The sequence below is a fragment of the Ciconia boyciana genome, chromosome 1, assembly GCF_034638445.1.
Source record: "Ciconia boyciana chromosome 1, ASM3463844v1, whole genome shotgun sequence".
NCBI lineage: Eukaryota > Metazoa > Chordata > Aves > Ciconiiformes > Ciconiidae > Ciconia > Ciconia boyciana.
Genome location: NC_132934.1, coordinates 133,411,559 through 133,426,575, shown reverse-complemented (window position 1 = coordinate 133,426,575; position 15,017 = coordinate 133,411,559). Strand labels below are relative to the sequence as shown.

Genomic DNA, 15,017 nt, shown 5'->3' with positions numbered 1-15,017 from the left:
TGCTGTGCAAGCGTCCTCTCTGTCTACAAACACATTGGAAAAAACATGAAGAAAAGCTAACTCATACGACAGACAACACAGTCTCACCTATGTATTTTTTTTCAAAGTATTTTTGTCCTGCTAAGCATCTAAAGGAAAGTCCAAAAACATAATTGGTGTAATTAAAACACCTGCATCCCAAGTGTGGCCCAGGAGCAAACAAGCACTTGAAAGGAGGAACGATGCTTTAGATGCTTCTAGTGGTACCCTGCTGCTAGTATCTACTTCCTAGCTGGAATTACATGAAGGTACTCGCTATTTTCAGCTTGCCTCTCTATTTGGTTGAGATTGTATTTTCTAATCACAAAGTTGATCTTCAGCATTAAATTTGATGGCAAGATATAGCACAAGCAACCTGAATTAATCAATAGAAACTCTGACTCATGCTTGCTGTGATTAAAAAATAAAGGCAAGGCATCCTCCCTGCTCACCTCTTCTCCCTCCTTCCCCAAAGGGCACGCACATCTTGAGAAAAAATTCTGAAGATTCATTGTTTTTAGTCACAATAAGAAAGCATTGCCAACAACTGCCTTCACAAAAGCCAGCAACAGGCCTCAAGTTTAAAGGGACAAATAAAGCTGCGCTCAGACTACTCCATGATTATTTCAGATATTACTTTCCTCTTCCCACACAAAAGGCTGCACTTACTTTAACTTTCAAGTCCTCGCTTCTGTGAAGTGGTCAAACTACCTAGATAGCATAGTGTTCACAGACAAAAACCTAGGCTTGAGTCCTCTACTGAACCATATGATACAGGTATTCAAGTCCCACAATATTCATGTTCAATAACAGCAAATGATTATGGCTTAGATTGAAGCTTGCTCAACAGTCTCAGCAGTGAACACCCCAGCTCACCTGAAAACAAGACCTACCTCATCACTGGAGGGCCACAGGGAGCAGCAGTCCCAGCGTTAGTTCACAACCTAGACACGGCACAAGTCCTAGCCGTTCATCATGAAGAACTTGGTTAGGAGTACAGCCGGGTACCACACCGAGCAAACTGTCACCTGCAGTCATCAGCTCATTTTCATTCATGGACATCACTCAGATTACAGAGCAATCATTATGCCAGCCTGACCTCTACCAGGTTGTACAGTGTACACTAATTTACTTCAAGTATATATATGGTACCATATATATGTATGGCATGTATCACATGTGTATGGCACTAGCACATAGTACCACATATATGCATTCTAGCACATACAGTGCACAGTCATATGATATAAACCTATCAGTAGTAATTAAACAGCAGAGAGCTCAACAATCATGGGTTACCAGCTCCTCCTCTTGCATAAGGAGAGGTTTGGGGTTTTTTTAAAACCATATACTTTTTTTCAATTAGTGTGTGGATAAAGTGGATAGTGGATGATATCTGCTAATGATTAGAGTGGAAAAGCATTGGGGCTGTCCAACCAAATGCACAGCTGCCCCTATTATAAGGTGAAGAGACAAAGAAGATTTGGAACAATGAACAAAAATCGTGTTTCAAAGTTTTAATCACAGAGAAGACCTCAAAGTGGGAAACATCTTACAGAACATAAAGTTTACACTTTAGCTGCAGGAAATCAGTTTTTGAATCCCTACTTTCAATTTTACACTATAGGTAAAAAGCCAGCAGCAGTTCCCAAAATTAAACAAGAATGATTAAAAATTTATCTAGAAAATACTCTTACAGATGGAGCACCTTTCATGGCTTTACAGTCAGCAATCCTGTAGCTGGCAGCTGCTGTTCTACCACTGTTCTTTGCATGGAGACACTGAATTTCAGAGCACTACTTGTGCAAGCTGTTTTTGCCCCCCCAAAGAAAAGAGAAGAAGGAACAATATAAAGCTGCCTAGACTAGTCTGTGAGAGAAGCTTTAGAGTGGACAGAGAAACAAGACGAGGAAGTGTATTCAAGGAAGGCAACTTGGCCTAGCATGTAAGTAGAAACCAGATGGTGTTGAGCCAGAGCATTAATAATAAATTAAATAGGAAATTGCCTTAAAAACTCTGCAGAGTTTAGGCTAAGCCAGACACGAGCCTGGGAGCAATAAAGACTGGAAGGAACCTCAGGGCAAACCATAACCAATTCTGCCAGGAATAGTTTCATCTTTGTCCCACAGTTGAAATCTCTGTTATACTGGAGGAACTCTGGTATAGGGAAATAAGTTCCTTGCAACAGCAGTGTATTCATTTGTATTTCTCCTTACCAGTGACCATGCACTTTACATTTTTCCCACGTGTACAAGACTGGTTTTGGCAAGTATAGTTCCCATAATATCTGTATCTTCAGTAAACATTCATTGTAATTCATTAACCTTTCTGCTAGCACAACTGAAAGAACAGATAGCTTCTGCACTTGGACTTCAAGATCAATTTTGAGAGCTTTTAACCATTTTCAGAACTGCTCAGAGCCTGCTTAATATGCTGAGGAAACCAATGAGGTAGGGAATGGTTTATAAACCTTATCCTGAAACATGACAGCATTTATGTTGCTTCACAATTGAACCTTATAGGCATACAAAGACAGTAAATTAATGTACTTTAAGATCAGTGGAGTAAGAATGCTGTATTGGTAGTATCTTTTCCCAATATTTAGCAAGTTTTTACAACAAATATTTAAAACCCATGAAACATTTGGCAAAATTACTTAATACTAAGAAAACGTTATCCCTAGAATAAGATACCAGATCTAGATAAGGAAAATAGACACTATAATGAAAGAGAAAAGTAAGAGAGAAGACATTTTTGCAAAAGCTCTGGAAGTTCAAATCTAGCACAGAACTCCTCCTTAAAAATTATGTAAAGCAATGAGGCCACTCCATATTTAAAGCCATTTTGTTTTTATCTATTGGGGTAGTCACTTTACATCATACCAAAAAGACTGTATAACGAATACAAGTGTCAAGAATCAGATTTTTATGGCACAAAAGGAAGTTTTCCATTAACCTGCTTTCATAGTTGTTAAATACATAATTGAAGACAAAGAAACTAAGGCTACCACAAAATAATATTTGCATGATGATGTTAGTCTTTATTCAGCTTCTTAACTGGCTCCTCCAGTCTGAAGGTGGAGAAGAATCTTTCCATTAGCTTGTTTCAGTAATTTATTCTGGATGAAAAGATTCTTTTCCTACGTTTGACACAAATTTATTTTCTCATTTATATTGTTATTCAAAGTTCACATAAGCTTTAATGTTGTACCTTACAATGTATGGAATTTAAGATTAAAATAAAACTCTACTCTTAACATAACCTTTTCTATAATGTAAAAATATTCTACATGTTTAACATATCAAGAATGTTAAGCATTCACTTTGGGGAAAAACTATTTTATGTATTTTTCAGTACAAACCCAACTCTTGATGTTTTGTATTAATGTATCCCTGTTAAGTTGGGTGCCACCCAGTGTTCATCTTCTGCAACTACAGCATGACTACTGTACTTACAACACAGAAGAGCTATGCATACAAGACAGTTTTTAACAACTGCAAATTTGAGATGCTGCTTACTTTTTATCTTTATTTCTCCCCTACCCCTCCACTGTGGCAAATTTACACCTTTGAAATAATGAGTGTTTGTAATTATCAAAATCAGTATAAAAATAGCAGCATGCTACTAGACATGAAAAGCAGATTCATCATGCATTATGAATTTAAATGCAGACTTCTGCCTTCCTTTTATATTATCAAAATCTTTTTAAAGTTAACATCAAGGCAAGGGGTATAAGGACAGACACTGCATAGTATGATTTGATACTAATCTGAACTGGGTATTTGTATTTAATCAAAATCCATGATAATTACAGGGTAAACAATTTTTATTTCAAAATACAAGTTTAACTGGAATTGTAGTGATGAAAGCAGAAGAGGGAAAAATGCAGTCTTTTACAGCCCATGTCACTGTATCTCACTTACATCCAGAGGTAAAAGCTCTAATTGGTGAAGAGACAAAATATTTGTGGCATTTCATTGAACCTTTGTGATAATCCAGCATTATCCATTTCTAAAGAAATATAAATACTTTAAAACAAACATTGAAAATAAATCCTTTTGATGTAACAAACTACACTCTTTACCGAGAATTCAGTCTTCTTAAAAGAAAGGGACTTCACCCAAAAAATAATCGAAATATCAATGTAGAACAATCCTTGGAGGAAAAAAGTCGGAATGTAAACCTCTGTTCCAAATTAGATCTGAAAAGCAAAAACACCACACCATGTATTTAATTCACATGCATTTTTCATCAAGAAACTATGTCTTTAAGCTATTTTTACGGTTTGACAGGAGATTTCCTAAACTCAGTACAGTACTGTTTTTGCCTCAGCTCATATCCTGTTTTCTTAATATGTGAACAATTACTCTCCTCTTACGTCCCCACCACCGTTCCGATACTATAGTTATGCACATGAGCAATTCTGCCAATATAATTATGCATAAATAGTACAGACATAAATTAGCCCACGATTCTCAAAAACAAAACGAAAACTGAGTTTAAGGGTAACTTCCCTAAGCAGTAACTATCCAAATTAATTTGGTGGCAAAATGAACAGTTCTCTAACCACTCTTCTGACATAAACAACAAAGGAAAGGTTCCACCAAGACTTTCACATTAACTATGACCTTGGAAGCCGCATTTCATTCTAGGTAGACTAGGATGATCCTCAGAGAGGTTATTCACATTTTCTCTCTTTATGTCTTTTCCTTTCTTAAAGCATGATATTAATATGATATTGCATAGCTGACAGAAGCTTAAAAACAATCATAGCTGCTCACTTAAATACATTATCCCACACAAAGATCCATTAGTTTGCAAATTTTATTCTTTCAATATTCCTACAGCTACTTATCACTTTGACGTCTTACGATAGCTTCATTATTAAAAGCGTGCAGTACTAGAAAGTGTTTCTAGCTTCAGTAAGCTAAATCTTCAGTAAGCTCAACCACTGACAAGTCCAAAGTGCAATTTTCAAAAGTCTGAAGAAAAATTTATCAAGATTTTGATATTTTAAAAATATTTGATCTAATGCATCATATATTGAGAACCTCAAAAAAGTCAAAATAACGTAAGCATTTAAAGATAATTAGTCATATTACCAACTCAGGGAGGGAGAGAGGACTAAAAAGATGAAGAATTAAAACATAATAATATACTTAGAACAGTCTATCCAATTAAGTTAACTCAATGGCTCAGTAAGTTACTACTTATCCTCTCAGCCAGCTGACCCTGCACACATTGATCTCTCAACTGCAAAATAAAGTGCATCATCTCAGAAAACATTTCACAGCAGATTCTACTTCTGCAATTTACTATATAATTTCAAGTATAACAATTTTACTACTACAATTTAAGAGTGTGCATAGTCACTTACTACAGCTTAGTGATAAGCAGTAACACAACTGATTGTGACAATCTGTAAATTCAGGATTACGGGTAATTTTAGTGACTACTAAGATGCAGCTTTTTATGACTTTTATGTAAACAAAAAGGGAGATTTAAAGCCTTTATTTTTTAAAAAACACAAATCCCCCAATTATTTATGTAGTTCTAATTAGACAGTGAGGTTGTTAAAACTACAGAGGAATCAGAAAGGTGAATCCCACACATGTTCATGCAGTTCCCCAAAACACCTGTATAACCTGTGACCTGTTCCAGCAGTTGCTGTCCAATGTAGTTTGCATCAGCAGTTTATGGCTCACCCTGTCCCGATTGAAATAGCCACAGCTGCCCTACATGGCACAGGGGCTGACCCACCAATCTTTGTACCTGCTCCCTGAGGGGTCTTTCTAGCCTACTGCGCAGGAACACAAGGAAATCCTACTAGTCTGCTAAACCTTCCTATATCATGTACTTTGCTTTACATCACGAGCTTGTTTTAAGGAGCCTACACTTCAGAGAGCAGTACTGAGGGCTACATTCAGTTCCTTCAATATGAACATACCCAGCTACATCCATGTATGTAGCTGTTGACTCGCATAACTGCAACTCCTTGCGTGTGCACATACACACACACATATACATATGTACACACAAACAATCATTTGAATGGACACTGCTACATAACTCTAGGTCTTTGGGGTCAAACGACTTTCATTTTCTTTTAGGCATCTTCAGGGTAATAAGAAGACTGCTCTCCATGTATGTTTTAATCTTATGACACTAAGCATACTATTTGCTTAGAGGTCAGCTAGAGGATGATTGTAGGACAGAAGAGAGAAACGAAAGCTGGCATGCGTACGTCCACAACACTTTCTGAAGAACTCCCTGAGAAAGTGAGCTATTCTGAACATCAATGTATTATTTTACTTGCTCTAAGACAAGGCAAAACAGCTTATTGCCAAAGATGAGTTTCAAGCATATGATACAAAATACATGTTTACTACTTACGTCATCAATATCTTCATCATCGTCTCCAATATCATCAAACTGGATTTCATCATCATCTCCAGGACCAAATGTGTCTGTTTCATTGATTTTAGCTAAAAAGGAATTTAGAGAAGTTAAGGAGTGCACTCACACTAAGTCAAGATAGATTGAATATTCTTGACCAATATGAACTTCCAGTTTGAAGTGAAAAGATTCTTACCATGTTCTGGAAGCTCCCCATATGCTTTCAGACTTCTGGCTTCATCTGCATTGTACTTTAGAATAACATCAGCCTTGTTATCCTAAATAAGAATTTATTAGAATTTATTAGTCATCTATGAAGAAAAAACCTCCCTATTAACCTTGGCAGACTAGTAACACCTGTATTATTTATAGAAAAACAACACCTATATTATTTATAGAAGAATGTCTTGTTCCTCCTTCCCCTCCAGTTCCTTTAAATGTGAAGTAAAAAATGCTCATTTGTAGAATATCTTCATTTCTTCTGGGTGATAACTTAATTTTCTCCTATAAGTAATTTGAGAAGTTCAGTTTCATGCCTTAGAAATTAATCTTTCTTCAGAGAACACACATAGTGAGGTGTTTGGTGGTCAGTCAGAAAGTGTCAAAACTTCCTAGTTTTAATTAGTTTAATATATACAGTAAATTACAGTATCTTAAATGTTTTACAACTGTAGTGTATGTTTCAGAAGCAGAATCTATCTTCAAACAACTGATGACACAACACTAACATTCATGAAAAAGCATTTACCTAATGAAAATTTGACAACTGTTTTCCATTAACCTTTACATTAGGTAAAACTATACTAATCCATTTTTGGAAATTTAAGTAGAAACTAATAGCTGATCAATTGGCCTCTTAAGATAAAAGCCTAAACATCAAGGCTCCAAAATTCTGATTACCACAATAAAATGTTTGGTGCTTGGCTCTATCTCCCTTACATCACAGGATCCAAGCATCAAACAGCTACACCTGGAAAAAAAAGGTCAGGTGTGATGCCAATGAGCACATTCACTCACAAAGTCTCAGGGTGCAATTTAGAAGAACAAGTTGAACCAGGATTTGTCATCTACTCATGACAATCTTTCTGTAATACAAGGAAACTAAAAGTCATGATTTAGCATAGCTAAATACAAATTCAAAGAAAGTTAGATGGGAATTTCCTCATGATACCTGCTGCAATTTAACATTAAATAAAGCTGTAAGATATTCTTCATTGGCAAATTACACTGAATTTTTACCTGGTAGTCTCTTAAGCCAACCAATATAATATCAGATGTATTTATCCAAACCTGAAAGAGAAAACATACGTTATATTGCAGAAATTCAACTTTTTTTGTATAGCACATTTAGGTTTACTAAGAGACATGAAACATTTCACTACAACCACCATTTTCACTTGCTAAGCAGTAAACTGGAAACATCCAATTTCATATTTTAACAGCAAAACCAAGGTCATAAATACTCATAGATACATTACTTCACATGTTACAGAGCTATTACTAACGTAAACTAAACTTGTTTGAAGAGCTTCTAGCCAACAAGGTGGTTATTAAGTCGTAACTTCTGAGAAAACAGAAATAATGCATCAAGCCACCACTCTGAACTGAGCTCCACAAGGGCAAAAATGAAAGAAAAACCTGATGAGGGGGGTGATGGACAAGCACAGTGAAGAGCACAAGAAAATGAATGGAGTTGTTTCTAGTAACTGACTATGCTAATCAGTCAAACCAAAGCCAGAAGCCTGCAAAACAGGACATGCTAATTTAAATGCACAAGATAGTTCTATCCCACATCAGCTTGATTTTTTTGGAGATGAAATAAATTTCAGTTGAGATTTCCTTTCTTTTAGACATGAGGAATAGATAAATGATGGTTTCTGTAGCAATAAATTAATTCTGCAGCACCTAGCATTTATCTATGCACATTCTCCATTACCTTCAACAGTTTATTGCAGTGTATTGCAGGCAGCTAGCAGGGCTCACACTGATACTGAGATATGTGCATTCACTGGTCTCCAAAAACAGACAAGTGGAACAATCCAGAATGAACACAGTGAACGTGTTTTTACTGGGAACAGACTATCTGAGAGGACCTCCTCCATACCATACACCAGCAGAGCTGTAACATCTGACAAGGGCAAGGGGGAACACCATCCAAAGATGGCAAAGTTAAGAATGCAAACATATACACCTGACGTCTCTGAAGGTACAAACGTTTGCAGATCAGCTTTGCACGAAAGTATTTTGGGAAATGATGAAGTGGACAATGAAATGATGGCATCTGAGGTGACTGTGGGAAGCTATAAAGAAACATTCTGAAACCACCCTTACTGAACTGTTCTCAGATAAGTCACCCAGTGAGAAGATGATAATTATTCAGTTCCTCCCCAGACCAAAGTAAGTGAGGTATCAAACCCCGATTCTTATTGGTTTTGGGAAATAGCATACAAAAAAGGTGGCTTTGGACAACCCTCTTACACCTTTATTTTCCTATGCTGGGTGTCACTCTTCATGTTAATAAAGTTCTCCTGCTAAGCTAAGCACTGATCTAGTCTCAGATACAACATGCTGATTTTCCAAATAGTCACCAAGTTCCCCATCTACAATCAGGGAGCTTTTTAATAGTTCATATACATATAAGTTTCTAGACTATGAAAAATTAGTATTTAATAAGCAGACAAAAAAATCTCCCCTGAAATATACACATCCAAAGGCAGCCTTTCAACTACAAGCTTCACTCAAAAGTCAAAGACTGCCTATTTTTGTGCCAGCAATACAAACAGAAGAATAAACTAGGTTACTATAAAAATTAAGTTTAATATCTTAAGTACAGTAGAAATACTTTTGTATCGAACTACATATGTAAATTTTTACAATTTCATGTCACACATAATGCCAATGTTCTCTATTGCAATGCTTCAGAATTACCTTTTTTCTTAGTTTTCCTCTAATATGACATAACCTCTTCACACCATCAAAACATAATGCCTCCAGTCTTCCATTGCCCAACATCTTGATCACCTGGGCATATTCTGAAAGAGATGGTAACATATAGCAAAACTTCTAAACAAATACAACTTCATGAAACAACCAATAACTTTTGCCACTGTAACCAAAATTTGCTGTAACATTTTATCAAACATGAACAGCTGAGAGGAGCTTTGATCAGCCACACAGGCTGCTGAATGTATCACCATTTTTGTCTCATTGTTGATGTTAACATTTTCAAACACCGATCATTCTTGGTTGTATTCATGCTTTTGTTCCCTCTGAAATGCTTACTACAGATAATTTTTAGAGCTATCAAGTCACACTCAGAGTTTGAAAGTTTATGACAGCATCACAGCGCCTGTCCTAATGGACAAAATCTTGTGCTATCATTGAAGGAAGAGGAGAAAGTGGCACACCCTGTATACCCCACTGATACTCTGAATCCCTTCTGCAGAGGCTCTGTGGAAAAAATGCTGTTCTTGAAAGGACGCGTTCTGGCGTTCTCAGAAACTGTGTGAAAGGCAAGTACCAGGCTTCAGCTGAAAACTATGAAGCTTCTCTCCAACACCCACCCTCTCTCTCTCACCTTGTATTTCATCTCCTTCCCTCACCGAGTTCCAGAAATCACTACTGAAGTGCCTCGCACACACTATTGCAGTTTGCAGCGTAGTGTAATACCATTTAACTAAAAAGAATAAAGCTTGTAAAAATTATAACATTATTATTAAAGCTTTTAAGAATTATAACATTATCTGACTGCACATACTCACCAGGAAAAAAATTTTTCTCAATTAGCCAGAGCTGTATTTCAATATTCTAAAATCTTTCCTTAGCACAAGGCAGATAGTCCAACAAACCACATGAGAATATTAATAACTGAGAATAATGTTTCATTGCTGCTCATGGCTTGGATGGGTGTACTATTTGCTAGGTAAAAAACTGGCTGGCTGGCCAGACCCAAAAAGTTGTGGTGAATGGAGTTAAATCCAGTTGGCAGATGGTCACAAGCGGTGTTCCCCAGGGAGAAGTTCTGTTGGGGCCAGTTCTGTTTAGTATCCTTATCAGTGATCTGGACAAGGGGATGAATTGCACTCCAGCAAGTCTGCAGATGACACCAAGTTGTGCGGGAGTGTTGATCTGCTTGAGGGTGGGAAGGCTCTACAGAGGGACCTGGACAGGCTGGATCGATGGGCCGAGGCCAGTTGTATGGGGTTCAACAAGGCTAAGTGCCAGGTCCTGCACTTGGGTCACAGCAGCCCCATGCAACGCTACAGGCTTGGGGAAGAGTGGCTGGAAAGCTGCCTGGCGGAAAAGGACCTGGGGGTGTTGGTTGACAGCCACCTGAATATGAGCCAGCAGTGTGCCCAGGTGGCCAAGAAGGCCAATGGCATCCTGGCTTGTATCAAAAATAGTGTGGCCAGCAGGACTAGGGAAGTGATCGTGCCCCTGTACTCAGCACTGGTGAGGCCGCACCTCGAATACTGTGTTCAGTTTTGGGCCCCTCACTACAAGAAAGACATGGAGGTGCTGGAGCGTGTCCAGAGAAGGGCAACAAAGCTGGTGAAGGGTCTGGAGCACAAGTCCTATGAGGAGCGGCTGAGGGAACTGGGGTTGTTTAGCCTGGAGAAAAGGAGGCTGAGGGGAGACCTTATCGCTCTCTACAACTCCCTGAAAGGAGGTTGTAGAGAGGTGGGGGTCGGTCTCTTCTCCCAAGTAACAAGCCATAGGACGAGAGGAAATGGCCTCAAGTTGCGCCAAGGGAGGTTTAGATTGGATGTTAGGAAAAATTTCTTCACTGAAAGGGTTGTCAAGCATTGGAACAGGCTGTCCAGGGAAGTGGTGGAGTCACCATCCCTTTTAAATACTAAAAGAGGTGTAGATGTGTTGCTTAGGGACATGGTTTAGTGGTGGACTTGGCAGTGCTAGGTTAACAGTTGGACTTGGATGATCTTAAAGGTCTTTTCCAACCTAAACGATTCTATGATTAAGTAGATTTTGTTTGGGAGTTGAAAAGGATTTCAAGTTTTATAGGTGCATCAAAATCAACTCCTTTTTTGCTTACAACTGTCACAGAGTATGAGAAACAGGTTAAAAAATTATTTCAGTGGTCACTTCTTTTACAGTGACTTAAGTCAGTACTTTTCTTGTATTTCTAACAAAGCAACTGATTAACTGGTCACTAGGCAAGTACTCGCATATATGTGAGCAACCACAAGAGTGTGACACACAAGACAGGGTAAGCCAGAAGGGAGGTAAGCTCACTGTCACCAAAAGACAGGGGAGAGGGGAATCCTAGTCACCACCCTCCAGCTGAACACTCCTGTGGCTTACTTTACTTGACAACATCCAAGAAAGTACCTTACCTATTGCTACCGTTTTAGTAATTGTTAGACATCCCAACCCAGGAGCCAATTCAAGCAAACCATCAAGGCACAGTGGAATAACAGTGAGATGTATTTTTCTGCCAGGTCAGTGACTTTGGAGAGCTCACTGAAGGATCCAAGAAATGTTACAGTTGGAATAAAACAGAAAGCAGGACTGTGCATCCAAGAGACAACAAACAACTACTGGCAACACTGAACTACATCAGCTAAGCTAGCTGCTTACAAACCCTCACGCAGAGCAACTCAAGGGATTTCTAGGGAATGTTTACATACCTACTATATTACACACGGCATCACAATAAGGTCAAGGAGAAGCAAGCGTCATTCTTAAGCAGCAAAGCTATTTAAAACTTCCCTTTTCCTAATGTCTTCCCCCTGCACTCAGTGTGTCATTTAGAATTCAGATACAGACCCCATAAGAATACCTCTCTTTATTCCACAATAACTTTGTATTTCTCAGACATCCAGATGTTTTCTTTGCATATCAACTTCCAATGTATGTCACTTACAGTATCTGACTGAAAACAATGGCATTGCTGTACTATAGTTGAAAACTCACCTTGCCCGTCTTCCTTGAACACCAGTTCTCTTTTTTCTGATTCATTCTCATTCTTACCTCGTCGTCTGTTTTTACCTCCTTTGCCTAAATTAAAAGGGCGGAAAAAAAGAGCATGTGTTACTATCTGTGAATACAATGAATGAAATAATCAGACTTATGGGGATTTCTGTGCTTGTTTTCTATAAGGCTGTTCTAAGTATCTGTAGTGGTTTAACCCGACAGGCAGCTAAACATGACACAGCCGTTCACTCACTCCCACTAAATGGGACAGCGGAGAGAATCAAAAAAAAGTTAAAACTCGTGGGTTGAGATAAAGACAATTTAAGGACAGAAAAGGAAGGGAAAATAATAATAATGATAAAAGAATATACAAAACAAGCGATGCACAATGCAATTGCTCACCACCTGCTGACTGATGCCCAGCCAGTTCCTGAGCAGCAGCCGCACCCCCCCAACCAGCTCCCCCCAGTTTTTTGTTCAGCATGACATCATATGGTATGGCATAGCCCTTTGGCCAGTTGGGGTCAGCTGTCCTGGCTGTGCCCCCTCCCAGCTTCTTGTGCACCTCCAGCCTCCTCACTAGCAGTGCAGGATGAGAAGCTGAAAAGTCCTTGACTCTGTGTAAGTACTGCTCAGCAACAGATAAAACATCCGTGTGTTATCAACACTATACTCATCCTAAATCCAAAACGCAGTGCTATACCAGCTACTAGGAAGAAAATCAATGCTATCCCAGACAAAACCAGGACAGTATCCTATCCAGATCTAGAGTTTTTTTGCTTGCTTTTATCATTTTTAGCTCTAAATTTTTAACTGAGTAGTAACATAGTAATTAAAAAATTAGAGCCTCCACCATTTTAGATGTCCTGGTTGCTCTGGAGTGACAGTAACCTTCAATAAGGATTTGCACAAGATCGCCATTTTCAGTTTTTGTGACCACTGCTACTAAATACCTCGTAAATAATGGTGGGATAACCTGATGTGTGTAACCACCAAAGAGCAGAAGAATAACTTGAGGAGTTATGGTCGTGCTGAAATCCCTGACATACTCAGAGGAAAGCTTACGCTCCCAGTGAAGACGTCCTTTTTAAAAGGCACACACGTGGCAACAGGATTAGATGCTCTTCATGAAGACGCAGAAGAGCAGCTCATACTTCACACCTCCCCCCACCCCCTTGTTAAAAAGCTGCTGTTCCCTTCCTCTTTTCTTCTTTAAGCAGCGGGGAGGGGGAGAACGGGAGAAGCAGCAGTCCCCAGCGAGTACACGGAGGGGCACGCACTCCCGGCCGCTTCCTCGGCGGCCGCCCCCGAAGGGCGGCGGGCAGGGCCGCCCCTGACAGCCAAGCCCCGCCAGGGCCTCCCCCTCCCGGCCGGCCAGGCCCCAGAGGCCTCCGACACGCCGCTGCGCCGCGTACGACCGGAGCCAGGCCGGTAGCCGTGCCCGAGAAGGGCCGGGAGCGGGGAGGGGGAACCGGCCCAGGGGACCCGCCGGCAGGGCGGGATGGGCGGAAGGGCTCCTCCGCCCCCTCCCCGCCCCGCCCGCGGGCACCAGGCCGCGGCGGCTCCCACGTGAGAGGCTGAGGCGGCGGCGGGCGGGGGGGCATCCCAGGCCTCCCCAGCGCGGCCGCGCCCGGGCCCGGGCTCGGCCTCGTCGCTACGGCGAAGGGACGGGCCGCCGCGGAAGGCCCGGCGGAGGGGAGGGCGCCTCACCTTTATTCTTGGGCATGGCGCTGGGCGCTCCGCCGCGGAGGGGCTGCGGGAAGGGGCGGCGGTTGGGGCTTCACGCGGCTGCCGCGAGGCGGAGGCGGGCGGCGGCTCCGGGCGGGATCGGCAGCGGCTCCTCGCGCGACGGGACCGGGGCCGGGGCTGCGGCTGGCTCGTGCGTTCCGGCCGTTGGCGGCGATCCGACCCACAGCGCCCCCTGGCGCGCCGGCGGGCTCGCCGCCTCCCCCCAGCGCCGCCTCTGCGCACGCGCCTGGCGCCCTCCTGGCAGCCTGCCCGCTCCCGGCGGCGTACGCTGTCGGGGACACACACCTCAGTGGGCGTCGTGATGGGCGGCCGCCGCGCGATTGGCCAGGACTCCGCGCCGGGCGGGCAGCGACGGCCAATCAGGGGCTCCGGGAGGCGGCTGTCGGCGCGAGCGGCGGCGCTGGGGGGGCGCGGGAGCCGCGTGGTGCGGGCGGGCTCGGTCGGGGCCGGGCAGCGCGGCCGGGGGGCGCTTCGGTCTCGCCCGAACGGGCCCGAACCTACTGCTCGTTCAGGGCCGCTGAAAGGTCGCCACCGAGTTACGGTTTGTTTTTTTTTCACCACGCTGACCCCAAAGAATGGTGTCGGCGGGCGCCCTGCTGCCCCCCACGGCAGCCCGCCGGCCCGGCCCCGCTCCCCGCCCGCAGCCGCCGCTCTTCCCCCGCTCCCCGTTCCCGCGCCGGGCGTGGGCCCGGCCTCGGCTTCGGGAACGGCGGCTCATGGGGATTGCGAGGTCTTTTTGTGGTGGACGCTGAGGAAAAGGAGGAGGTCTCGCACCTCCGCCCGGAGGAGCGGGCAGCGCTCGCCCACCGAGCCTGGGGGAAACCTCACCGCTCCGGGAGAGGAAAAACGTTGTTACAAACCGACGTGATCAGCGCTACCAATGGCAGGGTATGAACGCGGGGGAAGCCTGAAGTAAGGCA

The 15,017-nt window shown here is 42.1% G+C and overlaps 1 protein-coding gene across 1 annotated transcript; it reads right to left on the bottom strand.

Annotated features, from left to right (window-relative positions):
- Positions 1-1,520: 1,520 nt before the first annotated feature.
- EIF1AX (eukaryotic translation initiation factor 1A X-linked) lies at positions 1,521-14,200 on the bottom strand. Its single transcript, XM_072849013.1, has 7 exons — positions 14,059-14,200; positions 12,349-12,432; positions 9,343-9,446; positions 7,654-7,704; positions 6,611-6,692; positions 6,412-6,503; positions 1,521-4,219 (listed from the first exon to the last, which is right to left on the bottom strand). Exons 1-7 carry the CDS (start codon positions 14,072-14,074, stop codon positions 4,214-4,216), a joined length of 435 nt encoding a protein of 144 aa, XP_072705114.1. The 5' UTR covers positions 14,075-14,200; the 3' UTR covers positions 1,521-4,213.
- Between the last annotated feature and the right edge of the window lie 817 nt (positions 14,201-15,017).